The sequence below is a fragment of the Orcinus orca genome, chromosome 14 (genome assembly GCF_937001465.1).
Source record: "Orcinus orca chromosome 14, mOrcOrc1.1, whole genome shotgun sequence".
Classification (NCBI taxonomy): domain Eukaryota; kingdom Metazoa; phylum Chordata; class Mammalia; order Artiodactyla; family Delphinidae; genus Orcinus; species Orcinus orca.
In genome coordinates, this window is record NC_064572.1 from 84,139,683 (window position 1) to 84,162,819 (window position 23,137).

At 45.8% G+C, this 23,137-nt stretch overlaps 2 protein-coding genes across 5 annotated transcripts in view; one reads left to right on the forward strand and one right to left on the reverse strand.

Moving 5' to 3' along the window:
* Positions 1-32: 32 nt before the first annotated feature.
* BCCIP (BRCA2 and CDKN1A interacting protein) lies at positions 33-13,021 on the forward strand. Its single transcript, XM_004265719.3, has 7 exons — positions 33-179; positions 3,312-3,386; positions 4,493-4,573; positions 8,492-8,581; positions 9,340-9,527; positions 11,247-11,421; positions 12,580-13,021. The coding sequence occupies exons 1-7, from the start codon at positions 33-35 to the stop codon at positions 12,748-12,750; spliced, it is 927 nt and encodes a 308-aa protein (XP_004265767.1). The 3' UTR covers positions 12,751-13,021.
* Positions 12,808-23,137, reverse strand: part of DHX32 (DEAH-box helicase 32 (putative)) — a 52,212-nt gene continuing 41,882 nt past the window's right edge. For all 4 annotated transcript variants that reach the window (XM_004265718.3, XM_033420746.2, XM_033420745.2 and 1 more), the window contains 5 exons: positions 18,117-18,308; positions 17,317-17,466; positions 15,441-15,628; positions 14,369-14,550; positions 12,808-13,347 (listed from right to left, as the gene is read on the reverse strand). In XM_004265718.3, coding sequence (XP_004265766.1) covers positions 13,176-13,347; positions 14,369-14,550; positions 15,441-15,628; positions 17,317-17,466; positions 18,117-18,308 — 884 coding nt within the window. In that variant the 3' untranslated portion in view covers positions 12,808-13,175. The remainder of the gene's footprint in view (positions 13,348-14,368; positions 14,551-15,440; positions 15,629-17,316; positions 17,467-18,116; positions 18,309-23,137) is intronic.

Below are 23,137 nucleotides of genomic sequence, written 5' to 3' on the forward strand. Positions count from 1 at the left end.
GGAAGTTGCGCAGGCGCAGTGGGGCCGGCAGCATGGCGTCCAGGCCCAAGCGGCGTGCCTTGGACGGCGGGTTTTCGGTTCCGCGCGATGAGGACGAGGATGATGAACTCGAGGATGAGGACGAAGACAATGAAGACAGTGACGAAGAGGAGGATGAAGACGACGAGGTCGTCAATGAGGTGAGAAACACGCGCGACCCCGGTTTGGCTTATGTCTGGGAAAAAACTTTCCAACAACCAAAGCCATGTGAGTGTGTGAGCTGCTTGGAGTAGCGACTTCCCCGTACCTGAGGGTCCTTAAGCAGAAACTGGAGGTGAGAAAAGGTTCTCACTCAGGTTCCACTTCTGTCTTTTACATATTGCAGCCACAGAAAGTTATTTTTGTAAGTCCTGTCCCGGCCGGGTGCGTGGGCCCTCCCACCGCCGCAACGGCACCGTCCTCGGTGGCCTTTTTTAGTTCTCAGGCTAAAGCCCCAAATCCTTCTGGGCCGCCGGGGGCCCCGAGTTCATCCTCTGCCCTCCCCGCGCAGCTCCCCGCCGGGTTCGCGGTGCCTGCCTCCCTCATGGCGGCCGCCTTCCCGTTTCTCGAAGGCCAGCCTCCTTCTCCTTTCTGCGCGCTGCGTTTTTCCTGCAGTGTTTTCCCTTCCTTGGTCAGATCTCAACTAAGCTGTCTTTTCTGCTCCTCAGACCAAGTCCTGGTGATATGTTCTGCTAGAACTGGCTCCTACCGTAGAGCCTGGCATTAGAGGTAGTTAACACTTGTTGAATGAATAATTAGGACAGAAAGGTCCTGAAGACCCCGGAATGGCTAATAGGTAGCCCTGAACTTAACACCCGCCGGGCAGAGTTGGTAATTTATGCCCCTGATCCTAATCTTTGCCATTTCTCTAAATGTTACCTGAAAACTGGGTTCACCTCTTGGTGGGTGATCGAGCCAGTAAGCACAACCAAGCTGCAGATTAGAAGGAGGAAGGATTTCTTACTTGCAGCAGAAGTAAGGAGAACACCGGGGGTCTTTCCCCAAGCAGTGTCTCCCCCAAACAGCAGCGCTGCTGTTTTAAGCTAAGGGTACGTGCATATTCATGAGGGGGCTTGAGCAGAGGCGAATTCAGCATAAAATTGGGGCAAAGGTCAAGGAGTCCAAGCTTTAGCTGATTGAAGTCTGGAGGGTCAGCATCATCATTCGGTCCTCCACCTGGGTGGGGGCCTTAGTTCCTGCAGAACTCAGATATTACAGATATCATTTGAGGAGGAGCTAGGACTCTCTTATGTCAAGAAAGCCATTCCTGGTTCTTTTTCTCAGGGACCCTCGAACGTATCTGCTTACGTAAATGGTTGCCAAATTCACCAGCTGCTCAAATCCAAAACCCGAAAGTTAACTGTAATTCCTCCCTTTTCCTCATCCCGCATCAGTAAATTCTGTTGGCTTTACCTTCAGTATCCAGACGTTTCTCATCAGTGATTCTGCAACGGTCAAAGTCCACCCTTCCACCATCTCTTGCCTGGACTTCTGTAGTAACTTTTAACTGGCATGCCTTTTCCCGTTCTTGTTCCCCTACAATCTCTCCTCCACCCACAGCAGAAAGATCTTTTAAAAATGTAGGTCTACGGACTTCCCTGGCTGTGCAGTGGTTAAGATTCCTCGCGCTTCCATTGCAGGGGGCATGGGTTTGATCCCTGGTCTGGGAACTAAGATCCTGCGTGCCGCACTGCGCGGCCAAAAAGAAAAAATGTAGATCTGTTCTCACTTCCCTGCTCTGACCGCTCCAATGGCTTCCCATTTCATTTGTATGAAAATCCAAAGTCCTCATGGTTATTGGACAGAGAGACAGCTAATATGGCGGGATCAGAATAAGGAAGAGGGTGATGGGGGAATAAAGTCAGAGATAAACATGAGCAGGGCAAGCATGGGTGCAGGATTAGTGCTGTGATTGTGGTGTGGGTATATAATATATTTTCCGTGGAACAGAGCTTTCCCTTACAAAGCAGCTCTTTACTTTGACCCCTTGCCTTAAATGCGGTCTCACCGTTTTTTATTTAGATCTTTAACTGGCTTTTGCTAACTTCGGGTTATAGAACTCAGCGCTTCTTGCGTTAACATGGATAATCTATCAGTTTGCCAGTGGTTGGAAATTTGTGTAGTAACCATCACTGATGATAGTGTAAGAAAATAGGCACTTACATATACTGCTGGTGGGACTATAAATTGATGCACCCTTTTTGGAGGGCCATTTGACAACATCAGAACTTTAAAATATGTATAAATCCTCTGATTCAGTAATTCTGCTTGTGAGAATTTACCCTCCAGCAATAATAGTAATACTAATAATACATGATTTAGGATCCTCAAGGACTGATCTTATTTAGCACTTAAAAGCCTTTAAGTTTTTTTTTTTGGAGTGAAGTAATCCTTACATTTATTTATGGAATATTTCAGTGGCATTGCGTCTTAGAGTCTGTTATTGTTGTTTTACAGAGATAGATGAGGGAGCCTCGCTACACACACCTTTCAGTTACTTGTACTCACCATATTTCCTCCTGCCTCAGGGCCTTCGTCTGTGCTGTGCCAGGAACTCTCTTTACTGGTCCTAGGTTCCCAGCTCAAGTGTCACTTCTCTAAGGGAAGCCTTTCCTGAATTTCCAACCTCCTATTTCTTAAGCTGTTATAGCACCGTTTACCTGTGTTTTATAGCATGCATAGTTGTAAGCCTATATTTATTTCCATGACTATTTCCTTAATGTCGGTATTCTCACCTAAACCATAAGCTCCAGGAGGGCATGATCATTCATGTCTACTTTACTCACCTTTTTATCTTGAGTGCCTGGCACAGTGCTTGGTACAGAGGGGTACTCAGTAAATTCTTGCCCAGTGAATGAAGCGTGGCCTCAAATCCATGGGCTGAATCAAGCTCTAGGCAATGCCAAGGACTTTTGAAGTGATTTTGTTCTTTGCTCACTCTTACTGCAGTCAGGTAAATAATAATTTCTCATTTGCTTTATCCAGAACAGACTTTCTCAACATCAAAACTAGGTCACTCTGAATGCGTTGTTCTTCTCAGGCTTTTGTTTCAAATGAGGAGATGGTGTGAAGGTGCTTTGTCATCTGTGCAGATGGCAGTCTTGGCAATGTTTGCTTATTTTGAAGCCTAGGCAGTTATAGTTCTTTTGGTAACATTTTCTTCTTCTTGTCCTTTTTCTGGCATGTTCCATAGATGGAGATAGAGCCAAAAAGAATGAGGTGGGGAGGGAACATAATGCCTGAATTATCTTAGTGAGTTGTGTATGCTGACCTATTTTGTGTGTCATTTACAGGAAGTGAATATTGAATTCGAAGCTTATTCTATCTCAGATAACGATTACGACGGAATTAAGAAATTACTGCAGCAGGTATTGTCTTTTATTCATTACACACGGATTTGCTCTTCTAAGAAATTCCAGGCCATTCAATATAAGTTCTGTCAGATTTCATTTTTTCTGTTTTAGACTTCCCATTCCTACCCTCTCCACTTTGCCTGGAAGGAAGAATTGTTTTCTTTTCCAGGGCTAACTCCCCTATTTGTGCCTCTGCTCCCAGACCCCTTCCTTTGATTAAAATATTTAAGTATTCTGTGTTCTAAAGTACTCTCCCTTTCATATTTTAATTACTTGAGCTATTCTGTTTTTCTCTAATTCATTTCTAAGCTTTGTGGGGTTAAAGGAATTCTCACATAATGGCTCTGTCACTGATTCCACCATCTGGTGCCACAAGCAGCAGGCTTGCTGCTTCTCCGTATTCCTTTACCCCACATAAGATGGCTTTGGTTCACCACCCTTCAGAGCCTCCGGTGTCCAATCCACCCTCCTCCCCTCTCTTCTCCTCCCTGTCCGCTCCTCTCCCCAAGACCCCCTGTATTACCACCGGCTCTGCCTCGTCTCAAATTTCTGTTCCTTGACTGCTCTGATTTGCTCCGGCTTTTCTTTCCTCTTGGGATTGCTTTTCTGGGTCATCTTCCTGGTCAAATCATTGAAATTTCATTATTTTTATTTGAATATGGAAATTAGAAGTTTTATTAGAAATCATACTTTGGTTTTTTTTTTAGGTTTTTTTTAATAGATTTATTTTTATTTATTTATTTACTTTTGGCTACGTTGGGTCTTCGTTGCTGCGTGCAGGCTTTCTCTAGTTGCGGCGAGTGGGGGCTACTCTTCGTTGCAGTGCGCGGGCTTCTCATTGCGGTGGCTTCTCGTTGAGGAGAGCGGGCTCTAGGTGTGCAGGCTTCAGTAGTTGTGGATCTCGAGCTCAGTAGTTGTTGCACACGGGCTCAGTAGTTGTGGCTCACAGGCTCAGTAGTTGTGGCGCACAGGCTTAGCTGCTCCGTGGCATGTGGGATCTTCCCGGACCAGGGCTCGAACCCATGTCCCCTGCATTGGCAGGTGGATTCGTAACCACTCTGCCACCAGGGAAGTCCCATACTTTGGTTTTAATTTAAAATATATTTTTTTTCTCCTCTTAGCTTTTCCTAAAAGCTCCTGTGAACACTGCAGAACTAACAGATCTCTTAATTCAACAGAACCATATCGGGAGTGTGATTAAGGTAAGCAGGACAGTTGTGTTTATTCTGATTAAATTAGTTCTTTATCCTAAGTTCCTCCTGTTTTATAGCAAGTAGGCCAGAAACTCAAATTGGAAAGTATTACTGGTTAGAAGGCCATCTCAGCAATTCAGGGTTATTAAATGCAGTGATCTAGGTTGTGGCAGCGGATAGGGAGAGAAGTGGGCTGATTCAGAAGATATTGGGGAGGTGAAATACGACGGGGCTTAATGAATGGTTGGGTCTGAGAGTGAGTGCAAAAGGAGTTGAGGATGATACCCTAGTGTCTGGCTGGAGAACCAAGGTAGCAAGCATGGAGGAGGATCAGGTTAAGAGGGGAACACGAGCTTGGATTTGTACATTTTGCGTTTGATTTGCCTGTGATACATGCAAGTGAGATGTTGCGCAGCAGCTGGAGACTGGGGCATTTTCAGCACATAAATGGTCACTGAAGTTGTGGGAGTAGTTGAAGTTGTCCAGGGAGGGCAGGGACAGAGTCTGGTCATAACAGCGTTAGTTGGGGGGATGAGCTAAGTGGCAGAACCTGCCAAGGAGACTCAGGAGTGACAGGAGAGGGAAAAGGGGGAAAGCCTTGAGTGGTGTCATGCAAAGCAGGGGGTGGCACTTGGAGGAGGAGGGTGCAGGCCTGGGACGAATCCCGCCTCTGCGTGTACTCTCCGCTGGCTCTACGTTTCTTCTGCTGCCTGACAGACTGCCCTGCAGCTTCGAGTCAGGACAGCAACAGTACTCTGGCCCATGACTCTGCACTTTGGACAGAGCTCAGTGAGGACAGCTCGTATTCGCTCCGGGCACATTAGCTGCAGAGGCTCAGCGCGGGGCTGGCAGATTTCCTTGCAAGATGGTTCACTCCTGTGTCTCTGTTGGGAGCCCAGCTGGAACCATGGGCCTCAGTCTCTGTAGTGTGGGCCTCCCTACCCAAGAGAGCCAGGCAGAAGTGCAGAGCATCTTATGTTACCGGGTGATTTCCACCATTCATTTGATAGCAGACGTGATGCCTGTGCAGATCCAAGGGGAGGGCACGTGGATCGCCCCCCTCAGTGGGAGGAGTGTCTAGGTCACTTTGTCAGAAGAGAATGTGGGACAGAAAAAATCGCTTCAGCCTTCTGTGGAAAATGCAGTCTGCACGGTGACCTTCATCTTTCTCCACGGGCATCTCTGACGATGAGGATGAGGATGGTGCCTGCTTCGTAGGTGTGGGGGGGTGGTGAACAAGAGAAGATGCTTAGAACAGCATCTGGTGCACGGCTTGTACTCTGTATGCGTAACTGTCCCCGTTGAAGTCTTTTTTTCTATTCCCAGCACCTATCGTCTAGCTTATTGTAAAAAAGCAAAATAACTCCACCTCGGTCTAAGGTTCCAGCCACTCAAACGACCTCACCTTCAGCCATCTCACTTGGTTTTCAAAGCCAAAATTCTTGAAAGATATTTTCCATTTGATTTCCACCTCCTCTCCTAAACACCTTAATCTGGCTTTTACCCCCAACACTCTCCCGATGTCCTGAAACTGATGGGATCACCAACATCTTCATTACTAAATACAACAGACGCTTTTCAGACCTGCTGCCAACATTCAGAACCTGTAGCACACAACGTCAGGAAGATGAGAGGGTGACACCTCGGTAGCGCGGTGGGGAGAAGCAGCTGCCTGCTCTGTGATCAGACACACGTGAGCTCTAGCTGATTAGTGTCCCGAGACCTGATGCATACTGATGAGAAGCAGTTGCTTTTATTTTTGAAAAAGCTTATTCTCTAGTCGGGGGATTCAGCCTTTCATTGGATAATTACACAAATAAGTCTAAATTACAATTATGGCTTCCTTGGCTTCCACAGAGACACCTGCGGTGTCCCAGGGACCCAGGCTTCTTGTTCCTAGGACAGGGACTGCCAGAGCCTTCTCTGGAGGCTTTGGAACTGGGGGGATTTGGACTCTTCTAGAGAAGGCGATTCCGAGGGAAGGGGAGGTGGGCTGGGGACTGCGTGTGCGTGGCTGGCGCGAGGCTGGAGTCTCAGGGCCCGGGTGTCTGTGCAGCGGGTTGCTCAGAACTCGGCTGCCACGAAGAATTGTGTTGAGTGAAGAGGCCCGGGAGAGGGAAGGAGTGGGCTGGGAGGGGCAGGCCTCGGGCCAGGCCGGGGCGGGGCGGCGGGTGGTGGTGGGGGGGGAGACGGGGGCGGCGGGTGGTGGTGGGGGGGGAGACGGGGGCGGCGGGTGGTGGTGGGGGGGGAGACGGGGGCGGCGGGTGGTGGTGGGGGGGGAGACGGGGGCGGCGGGTGGTGGTGGGGGGGGAGACGGGGGCGGCGGGTGGTGGTGGGGGGGGAGACGGGGGCGGCGGGTGGTGGTGGGGGGGGAGACGGGGGCGGGGCCCGCGCCACGGAGCAGTGGCAGCCGGCGGGGCGCGCCTGGCGGCCTGTCCAGGGGGAGGAAGGCCGAGTGGGTTCCGGGGTGCTCGTTGCTTTTCATCGACGGGGGGTTTGGGAGTCTCAGGGCTTCACACTGGGGGGCCTTCTTCCTGCCCCGGCTTTCCGTCCGTCGGCACCATGCAAGTTTTGCCACGGTGGCCGGGGGTCCTCTGACGTGCACGGGAGCTGCCGTGCTGCTCTCGGAGGACCAGGGCGGGTTCACGCAGTACGTTCTTCTGCGCTCCTCTCCCCTCTCCTCCAAGAGCCGACGTGCCCTTGGTCCTCTCGCCGGGACTGCGTCAGTCTCTCCTGAGCTGCCTCGGCGCCCTGCTGCGTTGCTGAGCTCGAGGCCTCTCTCCCGCGTCTGGCAGCCGCTCTGGCGGTGACCCAGGCCTTCGGGGCCTCGCCGCAGCCGCCCCCCCTTCGTATTCCCGCACCGTCAGCTTCAGTGGAAGTGTTCTGCTGTGAAGCCTGGTTGCCCCTTCGCCTGAGGCCCCCTCCGTGGCACCGTCAGCTTGGATCCGGGAGCCGCGTTCTCCCTCGCCGGCCTCCGGGGAGCCCAGGCCCCTCTCGCAGCTCTGTCGGCTTCAATTTCCGCCCCACGGGCAGGCTCCGCTCCGCTCTCTGTTCCTGCCCTGAGGCCCCGGCCACCGGGGGGCGCTCTGGCGCTGCCGACCGCACCTGGCTGAGCCCGTGGTGCTGGTGCCGCTTCGCACAGAACAAGTTCAGGGACAGACGGGCCGTCCTGGGTCCCTGCTGTCCTTCGGTGGAAGAGCAGCAGCCTCATTTTATTTCATTCATTCAGCGCTTGTTCCCCAAGGACTTAGTCTGGCCTGGCTCTGTGCTGGGGGCCGGGGATGCTGCCAGAGGAGTTTACAGCTGGGACGAGCAAACAAGCAACAGGTAAAAGAAAATGTGGACTATGTGTCGGGTCGAGTATAGCTGAGCCAGGAAGTTCAAGGTGGAGTCAAGCATCTCACTCTTAGTTCTGTTTTCTCGATTCCTCATTTCCTCTCTTGCCCTCGTTTTCTTCTCTCCTACCTGTGCACACGGAGGCATTGCTCCTCTTCCCCAGTGGTGGGGACCGGCCGGTGGTCAGGAAGCATGCGTTTTAGGTGAGGCAGTGTGGTGGACCCACAGAGAAACAAGGCTGGGCTGGCTCCAGCCAGACCGCTTAGAAAACAGACTAAAATGGTTTCCTTCATGAGGTCTTATCTGTTCTGGATTTATAAGACATTGAGGAAAATGTCTTAAGAGTCTAGTAAAAAGAAATTTAGAGCAGAAGATCATCCAGAATGTAAGAAGAGGACAGAATCAAGGGAGGTAAAGTGATGTGAACAAGACCACACAATTTTAGCCCACGGTGCTTTTCTGAGGTGATGACAGTAAAACAAAGTTATCGTTTGAAAAGTGGAAAGATAAACGAGGCCTGGATTCCAAGACTTGGTGTTGCACTTCTTTCCAACCAAATATAAAGTTAATTTTTTTTTCTTTTTAAAATAGCAAACGGATGTTTCAGAAGACAGCGATGATGATGTGGATGAAGATGGGATTTTTGGCTTCATAAGCCTTTTAAATTTAACTGAAAGGAAGGTGGGTTTCCCTGACTGGCATCAGAATGGTTATTCCTTAGGCCAAACCCTCAGGAGTTAATTTTATTTAATGCATGATAAAAGTATCTTTTATATCAGACCATGATATTAACTATAAATATGTGTGCTCTTGTGAAATCTTATTGTAATCCTTTTTTCAGTATGAAGGTGTTTTTGTTTTCCTTTGAATACTCTGTACCCAGTTAAAGTCATTTACTGCCTGTGGTATAGAGAATCGTCACCTGGCTTTTCAGGAATGGGTGTCCTGATGTTGGTGTTGACACAGGAGCTGTTTTGCTGTCTCTGCAGCTGTTTTGATTTCTGAAGTTGAGGACACTTACTGACATTTATCTGTATTTTCATTCGTTACTTTTTATTGACTTATTGATGAGTTCTAATAAACAACCAGCAGCTTCCCCTCCTTAGAATAAGATGCAGGCTATACTTTATCGTAATTTTTAATTGAACTTTTCCAGTTACTTCCATTTGTCTTTATGAGATGGATTAGAATTTCCATCCCAGCATGTCTGAGTGTTAGTATAACCTTCTCTGACCCTTGATTATGGGATGGTAAATAACCAGGTGTAGTTACTTTAGAGAAATACTTAAGCAATCAACACTGACGACATATAAGGTTTTAAAGGTTTTGGCAGAAAACTGCCCTTACCTGTAAGATAAAAAGTGATAGCTCTCACTTTGGAGTTTTCTCCTGTAAGTGATGGCCTGTAATAAAAAGTGAGCCTTCTCTTTGCTTTCTAGGGTACCCCGTTTGCTGAACAAATTAAAGAGTTTATTTTACGCCTCTGCGAGAAGAACTGTGAAAAGAGTATGGTTGAACAGCTGGACAAGCTTTTCAATGACGCCACCAGGCCTGTGGGCTTTCTGCTGAGTGAAAGATTCATTAACATTCCTGCACAGATAGCGCTGCCCATGCACCAGCAGCTTCAGTAAGACACTTTGGAAGATGCCTTTGAACGGTAGTTCTTTCCCCAAGTGGATTCAGAAATGTGCTCTCCCCACAGTGAGAAATGTGCTTCAAATGGCATGTTTTGGTATAGAAAGAGTTCTGCCCTTGGTTTAAGCATGAGTGGTGAGAGTGCCTGTGAGATGCATGCATTATTAATAATTGGCTTTTTAAAAGAGTTTTAATTACTTAGGAATATTGTGATAGTAGGCTTAATAATCTTAGAGATTTAAATGGTATAAAAATTGATGGGCTTCCCTGGTGGCGCAGTGGTTGGGAGTCCGCCTGCCGATGCAGGGGACATGGGTTCGTGCCCCGGTCCGGGAGGATCCCACATGCCACGGAGCGGCTGGGCCCGTGAGCCATGGCCGCTGAGCCTGCGCGTCCGGAGCCTGTGCTCCGCAACGGGAGAGGCCACAACAGTGAGAGGCCCACGTACAGCAAAAAAAAAAAAAAAAAAAAAAATCCCATCAAAAAAAAAAAATTGTTGAGTTTCATATAGACTTTTTACCTCCATTTGACTAAAGCTTTTAACCCTCTTCACAGATAGATTTCTGTAACACAAATAAAATGTTGAATAATTACAACAATAACAAACAGTACAACTCCTAAATTCCACTGGGATATTTTATGACTAATGCAACCATGGTCCTGATACTGCATCTCTGGCTTCTCAGGGTTTGTTATTTTGTTTTTTAATTCAGGAGTTTTAAGTTTACAAGAATATTTTAAATGTAAGAAGGGCTAAGAATTGGCATCGCCCGTGCTTTGAAATAGAGGAGGATAAAATTACAGGCAGGCCTCCAGGCTTTACGGAATATTATTTCTCAGAGGTCACGGCACTTCTTTGTGATCTCCCTGGAAATAGTTGGCGCGAATGTAACTACCGTCTGAAGGCCTTTCGGTTTCCCATTTTTCCTTCGGAGACGCATCGCTTTTTAGTTTTACTCTCATACCCTCAGCTGATACTCACATTGTACTTCTGGGGCCCAAGCGTGTTTTGTTTTGCGTTGTCTTTTTTCTGATCAGCTGGAGCTCATGTCTGTTTGGTTTCAGGAGAGCGTGATCTGCTTTCTCCTGATCCTCTATTGAAGAAAGCTGCAGAGGGTTGTTCTGAGTTTCTTTACATTTTTGTTTAGTCAGATGCACAGGGTTATTGTATGATTTAAAGAAAGGAAGAAAAGAATTAAAGGCTTCATTGCTATCTCATTGACTGTGGTAGTTTGGGGCATCTGTCTGGCCATTCCTGCAGGAGGTCAGAAATGAGTCCCAGACGTGGTGATTGGAGATTGTAGTGGTCACATGCTGTAATGGCATTGGTCATGGCCATGTGCCTTTGTGTGCTTCAGTTAAATGTTTGTTGATTTAGAAAATCCAGATTCTTAGGTATTTTTTAACAGAGCAGTGACGTGTGAACTTGAGATTCCTCTGTTAGTTGCTGTGTATCCACAGCTCAGAGCATAATCTGAGAGTCATCGTACCATTTATTATAAAAGGTGCTGCCACAATCAATTGAATGTGCACCTGGATACATAAAGAAAACCCACTGCTTTAGAAGCATCCAGATCTAATGTCTGTCCGTTAAGCCTGCGTCACAGCAGAACCCAGAGAAGAGGCCTCACCGGTTTTCTCTGTGCTCTGGTTTGTTGATGGGTCTCGCCTCACCCATCAGCCAAACCTTGTGTGTGTGTATGCCTCGTAGGAAAGAACTAGCAGAGGCGCACAAAACTAACAAGCCGTGTGGGAAGTGTTCCTTCTACCTTCTGATTAGCAAGACGTTTGTGGAAGCAGGAAAAAGCAATTCCAAAAAGAAATTGAGCAACCAAAAGAAAGATGAGTTAATGTTTGCAAATGCAGAAGAAGAATTTTTCTATGAGGTAAGCCCATCGTGTTCCATCTCTTTGTTTAGATGTAAATAAGGATTTTCTTGATGATAATCAGGATTTATTGCTCTCCCATTTTATGTCAAAGTCCTTCTGTTTTTAAACTTCTGTATCTACAGCAGCTAGGAGCTAGTAACACAGTGAGAGTGGGGAGGAGGTGATTACCATGCTGACGACATGCTTACTGTGAGATCTTTATTCTCAAACCGCTCTGGGAGGCGAACATCAGCCTGTGTGCACAGATGGGGGACGTTGAGTCCAAGGGAGCTTGGAGCCACTATCTGGTCGGTGTGGAGGACGGGGTGGACCCTGCTCTCCCGGTGCTGGCTCATGTGCCGCCCTGTGCCCTTAGTCCTGGAGGCCACCCCATTGGTGGGATTTCTAGCAGTTTCTCCCTGTAAAAGCTTGTGCTGTGACGGACAACCAGATACCAGAGCATGTTACTTTCTTATGCTGCCTTCCTCTCAAAAATGTTAAATACATCTCTGAGGAGGACATATTTTCCTGGATTGGATGATATCACTTATTTTAAGGTGTCCACTAAAGACTAAAGCACTATACATTCAGCTCTGTCCTTGGTTTTCGGGAAGTAAATAAGTGAAAATTAAACTTTTAAAAATGTGTGCCTCAGCACTTCAGGCAGACCATGTCAGGGACGTGTGTAACGGGTGTTTTAAGATGGGCTGGTTACGCGGACCTGCCTGTCTTCACACAACAGCTTTATGCTGAGGAAGCAGCTGGGACAGTGGGTAAGACCAGCATTTAAAGATGATTCTTCTCATTAACTGTCAAATTTTATGAGTCTTAATTTCACTTGTGTATCATGAGATTATTTTGAGAATCAAACGAGATCATGAATATGAGCGACTTCAGAATTGTAAACAGTAGTAGTGTTAGTATTACTTAGCTGCTTGTTCCCCTCTTAGAAATGGAACACTTCTATCCATACTCCTCATGTAAGTTAGAAATCTATTTGGTGAGTGTTTTATAACGTCTGCCTGACTGTCCCATTTGAGCTTCCTTGATTATGTGTTTTGCTTCCTTTAGCTGTCAGTCTTACTACATATGCCAAACATAGTATTTTTTGTTATCAATTAAGTGAGTTTTGCCTTTAGCTTGTCTGAACTTTAAATTTATGGTTCTTTGGTTTAGAAGGCAATCCTGAAGTTCAACTACTCAGTGCAGGAGGAGAGCGACACGTGTCTGGGAGGCCGATGGTCCTTTGATGATGTACAAATGAAGCCCCTGCGAACTGTGATGTTAATTCCAAGCGACAAAATGAATGAAATCATGGATAAACTGAAGGAACATCTATCTGTCTAACCCATTTCCCATGGACAGTGGTGGGCTTGTTTTTAAAAAAATTACCAGAAGACTTAGTGGAGATTTACTGAAAAACTCATGACTTTATTCAGATTAAGGTCCTCTACAAAAAGTAGGGTTCTGTCACCCGTGTCTGTGACACATTTACAAAATATCTTTGCTTTTTAAGATTTTGGTCAAATTAAGAATGGTTGATTAAAAACTTTTCCAATAAGAAGAAAAACATGGAGTAGTAATTCAATAAAAACTTCTATTTTTAGTTGTTAAATAATATGCAAAAAGTTTTATTCTTTTCAAGACTATCCTTTGCAGGGTATGACATCCATCTTCACGTCATGTCTGCACGTCACTCCAGTGGACCAGCTGTTGGGCTGCCTTTGGGATATTTATTGCACATCAGGTTTTGTGTAGAAGGTTCTTGAGAGTCACTGTATAGTGCATCTTTGTTCAGTAGTTTCAGGGCACTTCTCACACATTTTCTGTTCCTTTTTCATTGTTGAAATGGGTGATAGGTGATCCATCACTTGCTGTAGAATATCCTTACTTTCACTAGGAGGCAGATTACTGAAATAGTATTGTGGTGCCAATTGCATAAATCTGTTTAAAACAAAAAATTATTATTATTATTTTTGGTGAGAGGTACCAAACATGAGTGGACGCTTCCCAGGCCTGGAGAATCTGCTTGTAGAATTTTGATTAGTGTGAACTTCTCAGTGGCTTGGTCTGCTTTTGTAGAATGAATACTTTCTGTGGTGTACATGGAAACAATCCAATTGCATTTCTAGGATAAGTTGGGTCCTCTAGGGTCATGCCACACAGCGGAAGTGACACCCCCACTCTCATCACCGGGGGGAACGGGTACTTCCCCCAAGGCCCATCACAATTTTGCGACAGGTCAGATCAGATGCTTGGGAGAACTCTGGGTGCATAAGAGGGAGTATCTGCATCTCATACTAATACCATACCATGTCCATTTGCTGAAGCTGGACACACCTGTAGTTACTCCTGGTTCCTGCCTAGAACATCACACTGCCCAAGTGGCAGTGGTACCTTCACAGTGGGTCCGGCATCTGCAGCAGCCTCTGAGGCTAGTCTGCATTCTCACTGCTGTCCCTATAGCCCATTCACTTAGCAGCCAGAGGGATCTTTAAGATACATGGAGAAGAGGTTACCCTTGCTTAAAACGGAGTCTCCAATTGCTTTGTACTGCACTTAGGATCAACTCCAAACTCTTTACGTGGCCCATACCCTACACCTCTGCTACCTGCCTGTCTTCAGCCTGGCCTCCACCCCTTCTCTTCCCCACTTGCTCCAGTCTCAGTGGCCTGTCTGTTTTGAGAGGTTGCTACGCTCAAGGTCTGCACCTGCTGGCCCTGTTCCTCTTAAGGTGCATCGTGCTTTGCTGTACATTTCTATACCGTGTTCTCTCTTTATGCTGTAATCTCAGAGGCGTGAGTATTTCTTAGTCATCTACAGAGACCTGCCTTTAGTAGGTACTCTCAACATAATTTAGATTGGTAGCAGTATAAACTTATATTGAAAATGTAAAAAACCAAATTTGTCACTTGCTCTTCATGTATGAATTCAAAGAAACCCCCTTTTTCTCCGTTAAACTTACAGTTCAGGAGAGATTTCTGAGGCGATCCTGATGTAGTTGTTGTCAGATATGCTGAATTTATGGAAGAGAACCCACTCTGGCATCTTCTTGGTGACAGAGTAACAAGAAAGGGGATGCAGCTGTGCAACTTGCTTGTGCGTCAGCATTAAGTAATTACCTGACCCATCGACGTCCCGAGCAATCTAAAAGGCGGCGTTTTACAGAAAAAAGGATTTTGTATTAGTATGGAGATCGATACACAAAAATATTTTGTTTTAAAAATTCCAAAATACTTCACACAGAATAGTTAAAACTACAGATTTGCCGCCCATGTTTTCTAGTTTCAGATACAGAAAATAAGACATAAACATGTTTTGCTCAAAACTTGGAGCCAGTGATGATAATAAGGATGTTAACTAATTTTATCAATTTCAGGGCAGCATGCCAAAATAGTGCAGCTACAAAGGTGAATGTTTTGGTCAAGAAATAAAGCTAGCACGTTCCCTGTCGCATGATGGACCACGCTCGCAAGTGTGCAGTGCTTTACACTTGACGTTTTAGCTCCTTTAATCCTCAGGATGACCCTGTGATGCAGGTAGCCTTACTTCTTCCATACAGATGAGGAAATCCATGCTAAAATGTCCTTTTTCTCCATTAAGAGTGCTTTAGAGTTTAGGTGGTGCATACTAATTCTGTAACTTGCTTTAGTTTAGAGGCGCTACGTTAGTCAACCTCCACGCCGGGAAAGAAACAAATGGGCTGTCGCCTTTACTTCTTGTTGGGCATTACGTCACCAGGTACATGGGAGCAAACAGGTGAGATGAGGGACTATACGTTCAGCCAAAGAGTGCTGTAACAGTTCCTCCGCGATGGGAAAGGTCTTCCTGACAGAACATTCTAGCTGAGTCCTCCGTTCCCCTGCGGGGAAGTATATTTAAGTACTAAATCTTTAGTAACATATAAGGGTTTTTAGTTTTATTTCAAAGTTAACATCAATACAGTAATCATCCTAAGTGGGAGGTTTCTGACAGGATGTCCTCAGTATGTGAAATTTTGTGAAGAGCACACTACAGGTGGCCTGATCCATTCTTACCTGCATAAAATAACCAGACAGAAGAGCTTTCCTTATGTTCAGAGTGTTTTCCTTTGAGCCAAAAGCAGGTTCTGTGTAAGGAAGCTCGATTCGCTTGATGATTTCTAAGAGTTCGGCTCGGATTACATCTGCCATCCTGAGTGCAGAGCAGTTGAGGAAGTAATCGTGACACCACTTTTCAACACAGTCTAGGAAGGAACAAACAAAAGCTATTTAGAAATGACTTGTCATAACTGAGAGAGCCCAGGTGGGAAGGCGCTCTGCCTCTGCGTCCCTGTGTCCTCTCCTAACAAGGCTGTCACGAGTGAGTGCGAGGGAGGCAGCAAGGACGGGGACCTCGGTGGCCGCGGGAGTGGCTGTCCCTGGCACCGCTGGGAAGGGAGAGGGTGCCGGCTGGCAGGACCTGCAGTGACTGGGGGACTCCACGAGCCCACCAACTGTAAAGTGCAGGTCCCTAGCGCTGACCAATACTATATATCACCCTCATCTGGCTCATAAGGGGCAGAAGAGACTGTCTCAAGATCAACATTTTGTCCAGTGTGCGTATGGCGAGGATGTACGTGCCCATGACATTCAATCAAACTGGGAGGGAAAAAGCTTACAGTACAGATACCTCTGATCCATGAAAGTATCTCACATACTTTACTTAATTATAAGAAAAGGATTACTACTAGGCTGATTCGGGAATTAATGATGTCACAGTTAAGCTCGCCTACCCTAGCTGCAAGTTTTGTATCGAAATTCAGTCCCCTGGATCAGCGTGAAGTTATTCCTTCTTGCCATCTGTGATTAGCTGGGCCCAGAGTTTCGCCTTGGCCTGCGAGCGCATGCGGCCTTGGCAGAGTGGGCTGCAGACCTCCGTTGGTCCTTCCCGTCCACTCAGGCCCGTCTGGAGCCACAGGAGTGCTTGCACTTGGTCCAACGACGACCACCACCAGCTTGCCCTCCAAAGATGCCAAGGCCCTCATGTACTTTCTGGCTCCACTGACAACTTTTTCTGCTCAGCTTTGAAAAACTAACTCCCTGCTCTGCCGCTCTGACTGCTGTCATACTTTTCACTTTAAACATTTTCCATACCATCTGCTGGAGCAAAGGAGGTAAAAGCAGCATCGTGGAGAACAAAGGTGAGAATAATCCTCCTGGTAGGAAGGGAGCTCCCCTCTGGCTGTGTCCGCCTCACTGCTTTGCCCCGTCTGCCCCTAGAGACCCCCTTCCTGTCTTTAAGGCCCAGCACAGGAGTTTCACGTGGAGGAGTTTTCCGTTCCCTCACCACTGGGAACGGGAACATACCCACCGTGGTTTAGACGTACCCAGGACTTCTGCCGCAGCTTTGCCCCAGGCCATTCTCCCCTGGACGCCCTACCCGCCCCTCTCCCCTCCTCCGCCAGGGTCCAGCCTCCCTCAGCTCATCAGCCTGTTCATTACTATTACCTGGAGCTGGGGTTGGTTTTGTTTTGAACGCTCCACATTCTCTCTCCAGCCAGTAGTGAGCATGCCATGTTATGAAAGGCACAAAGCACAGCTCTGGCCGGTGGGCACCTAGACATGGCAGTTCCTTTCCTTCCTCCCTGGACCCGAGAGGACAGGAGCCGTGCTGTGCAAGTCTGTGTCCCCTGTCCCTGCGTCCCCAGTGAGCTCGCTCTGAAGGCTGCCGGGCTGGAGGCCGGTCCGTGGATGCAGGCCCGCCCTCTGTGGGCGCAGGAGGCGTGTCTCTACCGCTCACCTGCGGGTGCCTGAGGGCCTCAAGCGCCATCCCACTCAAATGACCAAGGGGGCTGGAGACAAAGGGTGTTGGACGAATAACAACCCAGCTTCGTCTGGGGAAGGAAAGGTGGAATTGGGAGGTAATTTGTGAGAAGGCCAAGCGTTCACTTACGTTCGCTGGTGGAATTCAGAGCCATGTCCTGGTAGGCCTTGTAAATGTTGATGAGGGTGAAGTGATCTCCTTCAGGATGTAAGAACGTCTTCCAGCAAGACAAAGCGGCCTCCTCTGCTCCCCGGGGCAGATGCGAAAAGCAATTAGGAGCTTTAAGATGCAAAAGGACAGAAGGTCAGCAATAATGAGATGTGCCCTTTAGCCCTTTAGCACATCAGGCTGCGGGGGAGGGGGGGGACACGGATGGGGGCTCACTGCTGTTTGTAGCCCTGCTCCTGTCTTACTCTGTGAATAACATGCTATCCTGTTTACAAAGAAATCAGAGAACTGTAGGGTGAGCCGTCATCTTGTGCTTCTCCTTAATCCTGTGTGTTAGCTTTTCTCAGGTCTGCTCAGCACAGCAGACACCCTGCTTGTAAATATTACAGCCCCCGGTCCAGGGACAGGATTAGAACTCAGGACCTAATGCAGCATAGCCTTTGGTTTGTCCTGCCAGTAAAAGAATCAATTAAAACCTATAAACCAAGATGAATGAGGTGGTAGGAAATAAAACACACGCACACGTGACACGCTTTTCTTGATCTGTGCCGATCACTTCAGCAAAAGCGAACTCGGTATGCTATCACCTGTCTGCTTCAAGAAATTCACTGGGTTTTTATTTAGATTTTTTCATATTAAGGCAATTCTTATAACTTTACATTTTCAAACTACTAAAATATTTCATTATCATTTCAAATGGATCTCATTTAAATCTATACCTGCTGCAGATACACAGTACAAAAGAGCCGTGGAAGGAATACCTGTTACCATGGCAGCGACTGTTAGCATTTCATCTACACAGTCAAATTCACAGGATGCTAAGATAGACTTGGCGAGCTGTGGGTCAAGAGGAAACTCTGACATGATGATTCCAAATTCAGAGAGGTTTCCATCATTGTCCAGTGCTGCCAGATAATCTAAGTCTTCCAAAGCCTGCATCAAGCTTTCCGGGGCTATAGGGAAGACAAAATTAATAATTACAAAGTCTCATACAACCAAGATGGAGTAACAGGTACTGGATTTTCCCTCCCACACAAAACAACCAAACAATGAACAAAATATATGAAACAAGAGTTCGCAAGACAGAGATCATCAGGCAACGAACAACAGTGATTCCTGAGAGGGGGGCACCTCGAGGTAAGCCTGAGGGCTGCCCAGCGTACTGCCTTGAGAGCGTTTCCAGGCTGCGGTGCTGGGAGGGGATCCAAGGGGAGCTGCCAGACTCCTCGAATTATGGAGAGGGTGCTGAGGGTCCGGGAAGACTAAGGCGGCCAAAGCCTGCAGGTCGGACCTCCTGAAAGGAGAGAGCTCTAGAGCGAGGACTCAGAGGATGTACGAGAGCCCCTCAGTCAGTCAGCAGGGCCCATTCACTCCACTCCAGGCTAGAGAAGGAACCATCCAGAAGAGCAGAGGGTCAGCGCCCAGTGCTCACACGGGATCCAGATACGGCCGTTCCCACCAGCCAGGCTGCAAAGCCTCATGATTCGTGGGACTCTGGGGGCGGGGGGGAACACAGAATAACTACACCCCACATGTACACTGTTCCAGTGCCACCTAACTAATCCTACAGTCAAGACCTGAAAGGATCACTCTGCCACCCAGGACAAAGCTCCAGAATATTTACAGGAATACAAAATACCCAGTATCCAACCCAGTAAAGTGGACAATGTCTAGCATCCAACAAACATCATGAGGCATGAGAAGCAGGAAAATATATCCCATAATAAAGAGAAAAACGAACCAATTGAAACTGACGCAGATGACAGAAATGGTAGACAAGGATGCTGAAAGAGCTATCTGCCAGTACAAGTAAGGACCAAAGGCTAATTTTCTCCATCCCTTTATTTCCCTTATAAGTTTATATGACATCAATAATGGTGTAGTTTTATTATATATGCTTAATAGCCACCTACAAAGATAAATCCATTTATTCAAAGTGAGGTATTCTCCTTGTCCTTGCAAAATAAAGTCACATTAAAATGAATACATGTGTTTTTCACCAGGCCTCACAAAGAAGCAAATCACACAGCATGAAGCTGCTGGATTGTTCTACCCCAGAAACGAAGGATTTATGAGCTACTCAACGGCTTTCACTTGTCTCACTTCCAACATGTTCCTGGCAGGCGGGAGACAGAGCCTGTGGGGACCTGGGAAGCAGTTTAACCTCCTTGTAGCTGGGAGTTCAAGGTAATGAACAGTACAAATTTACTTATTTGCTGCCCAAACTTTGACCACTAAGCTATTTCTCAAAATTTCAAGCAAACTGTGTAACTCAAAAGCCAGTCCCAAATTCAGATTTGATAAAGTCCCCCCATTCCCATCAAGAGACCTGGGAACACTGGGAGAGATCCCGCTGCGGGCTGGGGAAGGACCCCCGGTGCTGCATGCGGCTCCTCACATCCCCAGGCCTCTTGCTGGAGGAGAGAGCGTGGAACGGGCCTGGCCTCCACCTCTGACACGTGATTTGCCGGTGAAAGATCAGTTACTGTGAAAGCAAGTAGTGCTGGGCTGAGGGGGGCTGTGAGAAAGCCTGCAGAGAACCCAGGCATCTGCTAGAGGACTCGGGTGTGGCTTTCACCCCACCATGGAGAAAAGAAGCTGAACGTCCCTGTTTTTGGTTTCTTTTGTCAAGATTTAAAACGGAGAAGAGCGTGGCCTCGGGATTCCGTTCTTGGATTCTGACCCCTTGGCCTCTCCAGGGCACTAGCCAGGAGCACTGGTGGACTCCTTGTTCATTTGGAGACCCTGGGGCAAGGATGAGACCTTGAGAAATCACAGTCCCGGGAAGTAAACAGATGGGCTATTTAGAAAAAGAGTCCGAGCCATCAGTGAGCCATGAAATCAAAAGTAACAGAGATGGCCTCATCCACCACAGGGCAGACAGCAGAAGCAAGAACTACAATCCTGCAGCCTGTGGAACAAAAACCACATACACAGAAAGGTAGACAAGATGAAAAGGCAGAGGGCTACGTACCAGATGAAGGAACAAGATAAAAACCCAGAAAAACAACTAAATGAAGTGGAGATAGGCAACCTTCCAGAAAAAGAATTCAGAATAATGATAGTGAAGATGATCTAGGACCTCAGAAAAAGAATGGAGGCAAAGATCGAGAAGATGCAAGAAATGTTTAACAAAGACCTAGAAGAATTAAAGAACAAACAAACAGAGATGAACAATACAATAACTGAAATGAAAACTACATTAGAAGGAAGCAATAGCAGAATAACTGAGGCAGAAGAACAGATAAGTGATCTGGAAGACAGAATGGTGGAATTCAATTACAGAGAAAAAAACCCATAAAAAACACAAACACATGGAGGCTAAACAATACGTTACTAAATAACCAAGAGATCACAGAAGAAATCAAAGAGGAAATCAAAAAATACCTAGAGACAAATGACAATGAAAACACGATGATCCAAAACCTATGGGACACAGCAAAAGCAGTTCTAAGAGGGAAGATTATAGCTATACCAGCCTACCTCAAGAAACAAGAAAAATCTCAAATAAACAATCTAACCTTACACCTAAAGGAACTAGAGAAAGAAGAACAAACAAAACCCAAAGTTAGCAGAAGGAAAGAAATCAAAAAGATCACAGCAGAAATAAATGAAATAGAAACAAAGAAAACAATAGCAAAGATCAATAAAACGAAAAGCTGGTTCTTTGAGAAGATAAACAAAATTGATAAACCATTACCAAGACTCATCAAGAAAAAGAGGGAGAGGACTCAAATCAATAAAATTAGAAATGAAAAAGGAGAAGTTACAACAGACACCACAGAAATACAAAGCATCCTAAGAGACTACTACAAGCAACTCTATGCAATAAAATGGACAACCTGGAAGAAATGGACAAATTCTTAGAAAGGTATAACTTACCAAGACTGAACCAGGAAAAAACGGAAAATATGAACAGACCAATCACCAGTAATGAAATTGAAACTGTGATTAAAATTCTTCCAACAAACAGAAGTCCAGGACCAGATGGCTTCGCAGTGAATTCTATCAAACATTTAAAGAAGAGCTAACACCCATCCTTCTCAAACTCTTCCAAAAAATTGCAGAGGAAGGAACACTCCTGAACTCATTCTATGAGGCCACCATCACCCTGATACCAAAACCAGACAAAGATCCTACAAAAAAAGAAAATTACAGACCAATATCACTGATGAATATAGATGCAAAAATCCTCAACAAAATACTAGCAAACAGAATCCAACAACACGTTAAAAGGATCATACACCATGATCAAGTGGGATTTATCCCAGGGATACAAGGATTCTTCAATATATGCAAATCAATCAATGTGATATGCCATATTAACAAATTGAAGAATAAAAACCATATGATCATCTCAAGAGATGCAGAAAAAGCTTTTGACAGAATTCAACACCATTTATGATAAAAACTCTCCAGAAGTGGGCATAGAGGGAACCTACCTCAACATAATAAAGGCCATATACGACAAACCCACAGCAAACATCATTCTCAATGGTGAAAAACTGAAAGCATTTCCTCTAAGATCAGGAAGAAGACAAGGATGTCCACTCTCACCACTATTATTCAACATAGTTTTGGAAGTCCTAGCCATGGCAATGAGAGAAGAAAAAGAAATAAAAGGAATCCAAATTGGAAAAGAAGAAGTAAAACTGTCCCTGTTTGCAGATGACATGATACTACACATAGAGAATCCTAAAAATGCCACCAGAAAACTATTAGAGCTAATCAATGAATTTGGGAAAGTTGCAGGATACAAAATTAATGCACAGAAATCTCTTGCATTCCTATACACTAATGATGAAAAATCTGAAAGAGAAATTAAGGAAACACTCCCATTTACCATTGCAACAAAAAGAATAAAATACCTAGGAATAAATCTACCTAGGGAGACAAAAGACCTGTATGCAGAAAACTATAAGACACTGATGAAAGAAATTAAAGATGATACCAACAGACGGAGAGATATACCATGTTCTCGGATTGGAAGAATCAATATTGTGAAAATGACTCTACTACCCAAAGCAATCTACAGATTCAATGCAATCCCTATCAAATTACCAATGGCACTTTTTACAGAACTAGAAAAAAAAAATCTTAAAATTTGTATGGAGACACAAAAGACCCCGAATAGCCAAAGCGGTCTTGAGGGAAAAAAACAGAGCAGGAGGAATCAGACTCCCTGACTTCAGACTACACTACAAAGCTACAGTAATCAAGAAATATGGTACTGGCACAAAAACAGAAACATAGATCAATGGAACAAGATAGAAAGCCCAGAGATAAACTCACACATCTATGGTCAACTCATCTATGACAAAGGAGGCAAGGATATACAATGGAGAAAAGACAGTCTCTTCAATAAGTGGTGCTGGGAAAACTGGACAGCTACATGTAAAAGAATGCAATTAGAACACTCCCTAACACCATACACAAAAATAAACTCAAAATGGATTCAAGACCTAAATTTAAGACCAGACACTATAAAACTTAGAGGAAAACATAGGAAGAACACTCTTTGACATAAATCACAGCAAGATCTTTTTTGATCCACCTCCTGAAGTAATGGAAATAAAAACAAAAATAAACAAATGGGACCTAATGAAACTTCAAAGCTTTTGCACAGCAAAGGAAACCATAAACAAGATGAAAAGACAACCCTCAGAATGGGAGAAAATATTTGCAAACAAATCAACGGACAAAGGATTAATCTCCAAAATATATAAACAGCTCATGCAGCTCCATATTAAAGAAACGAACAACCCAATCCAAAAATGGGCAG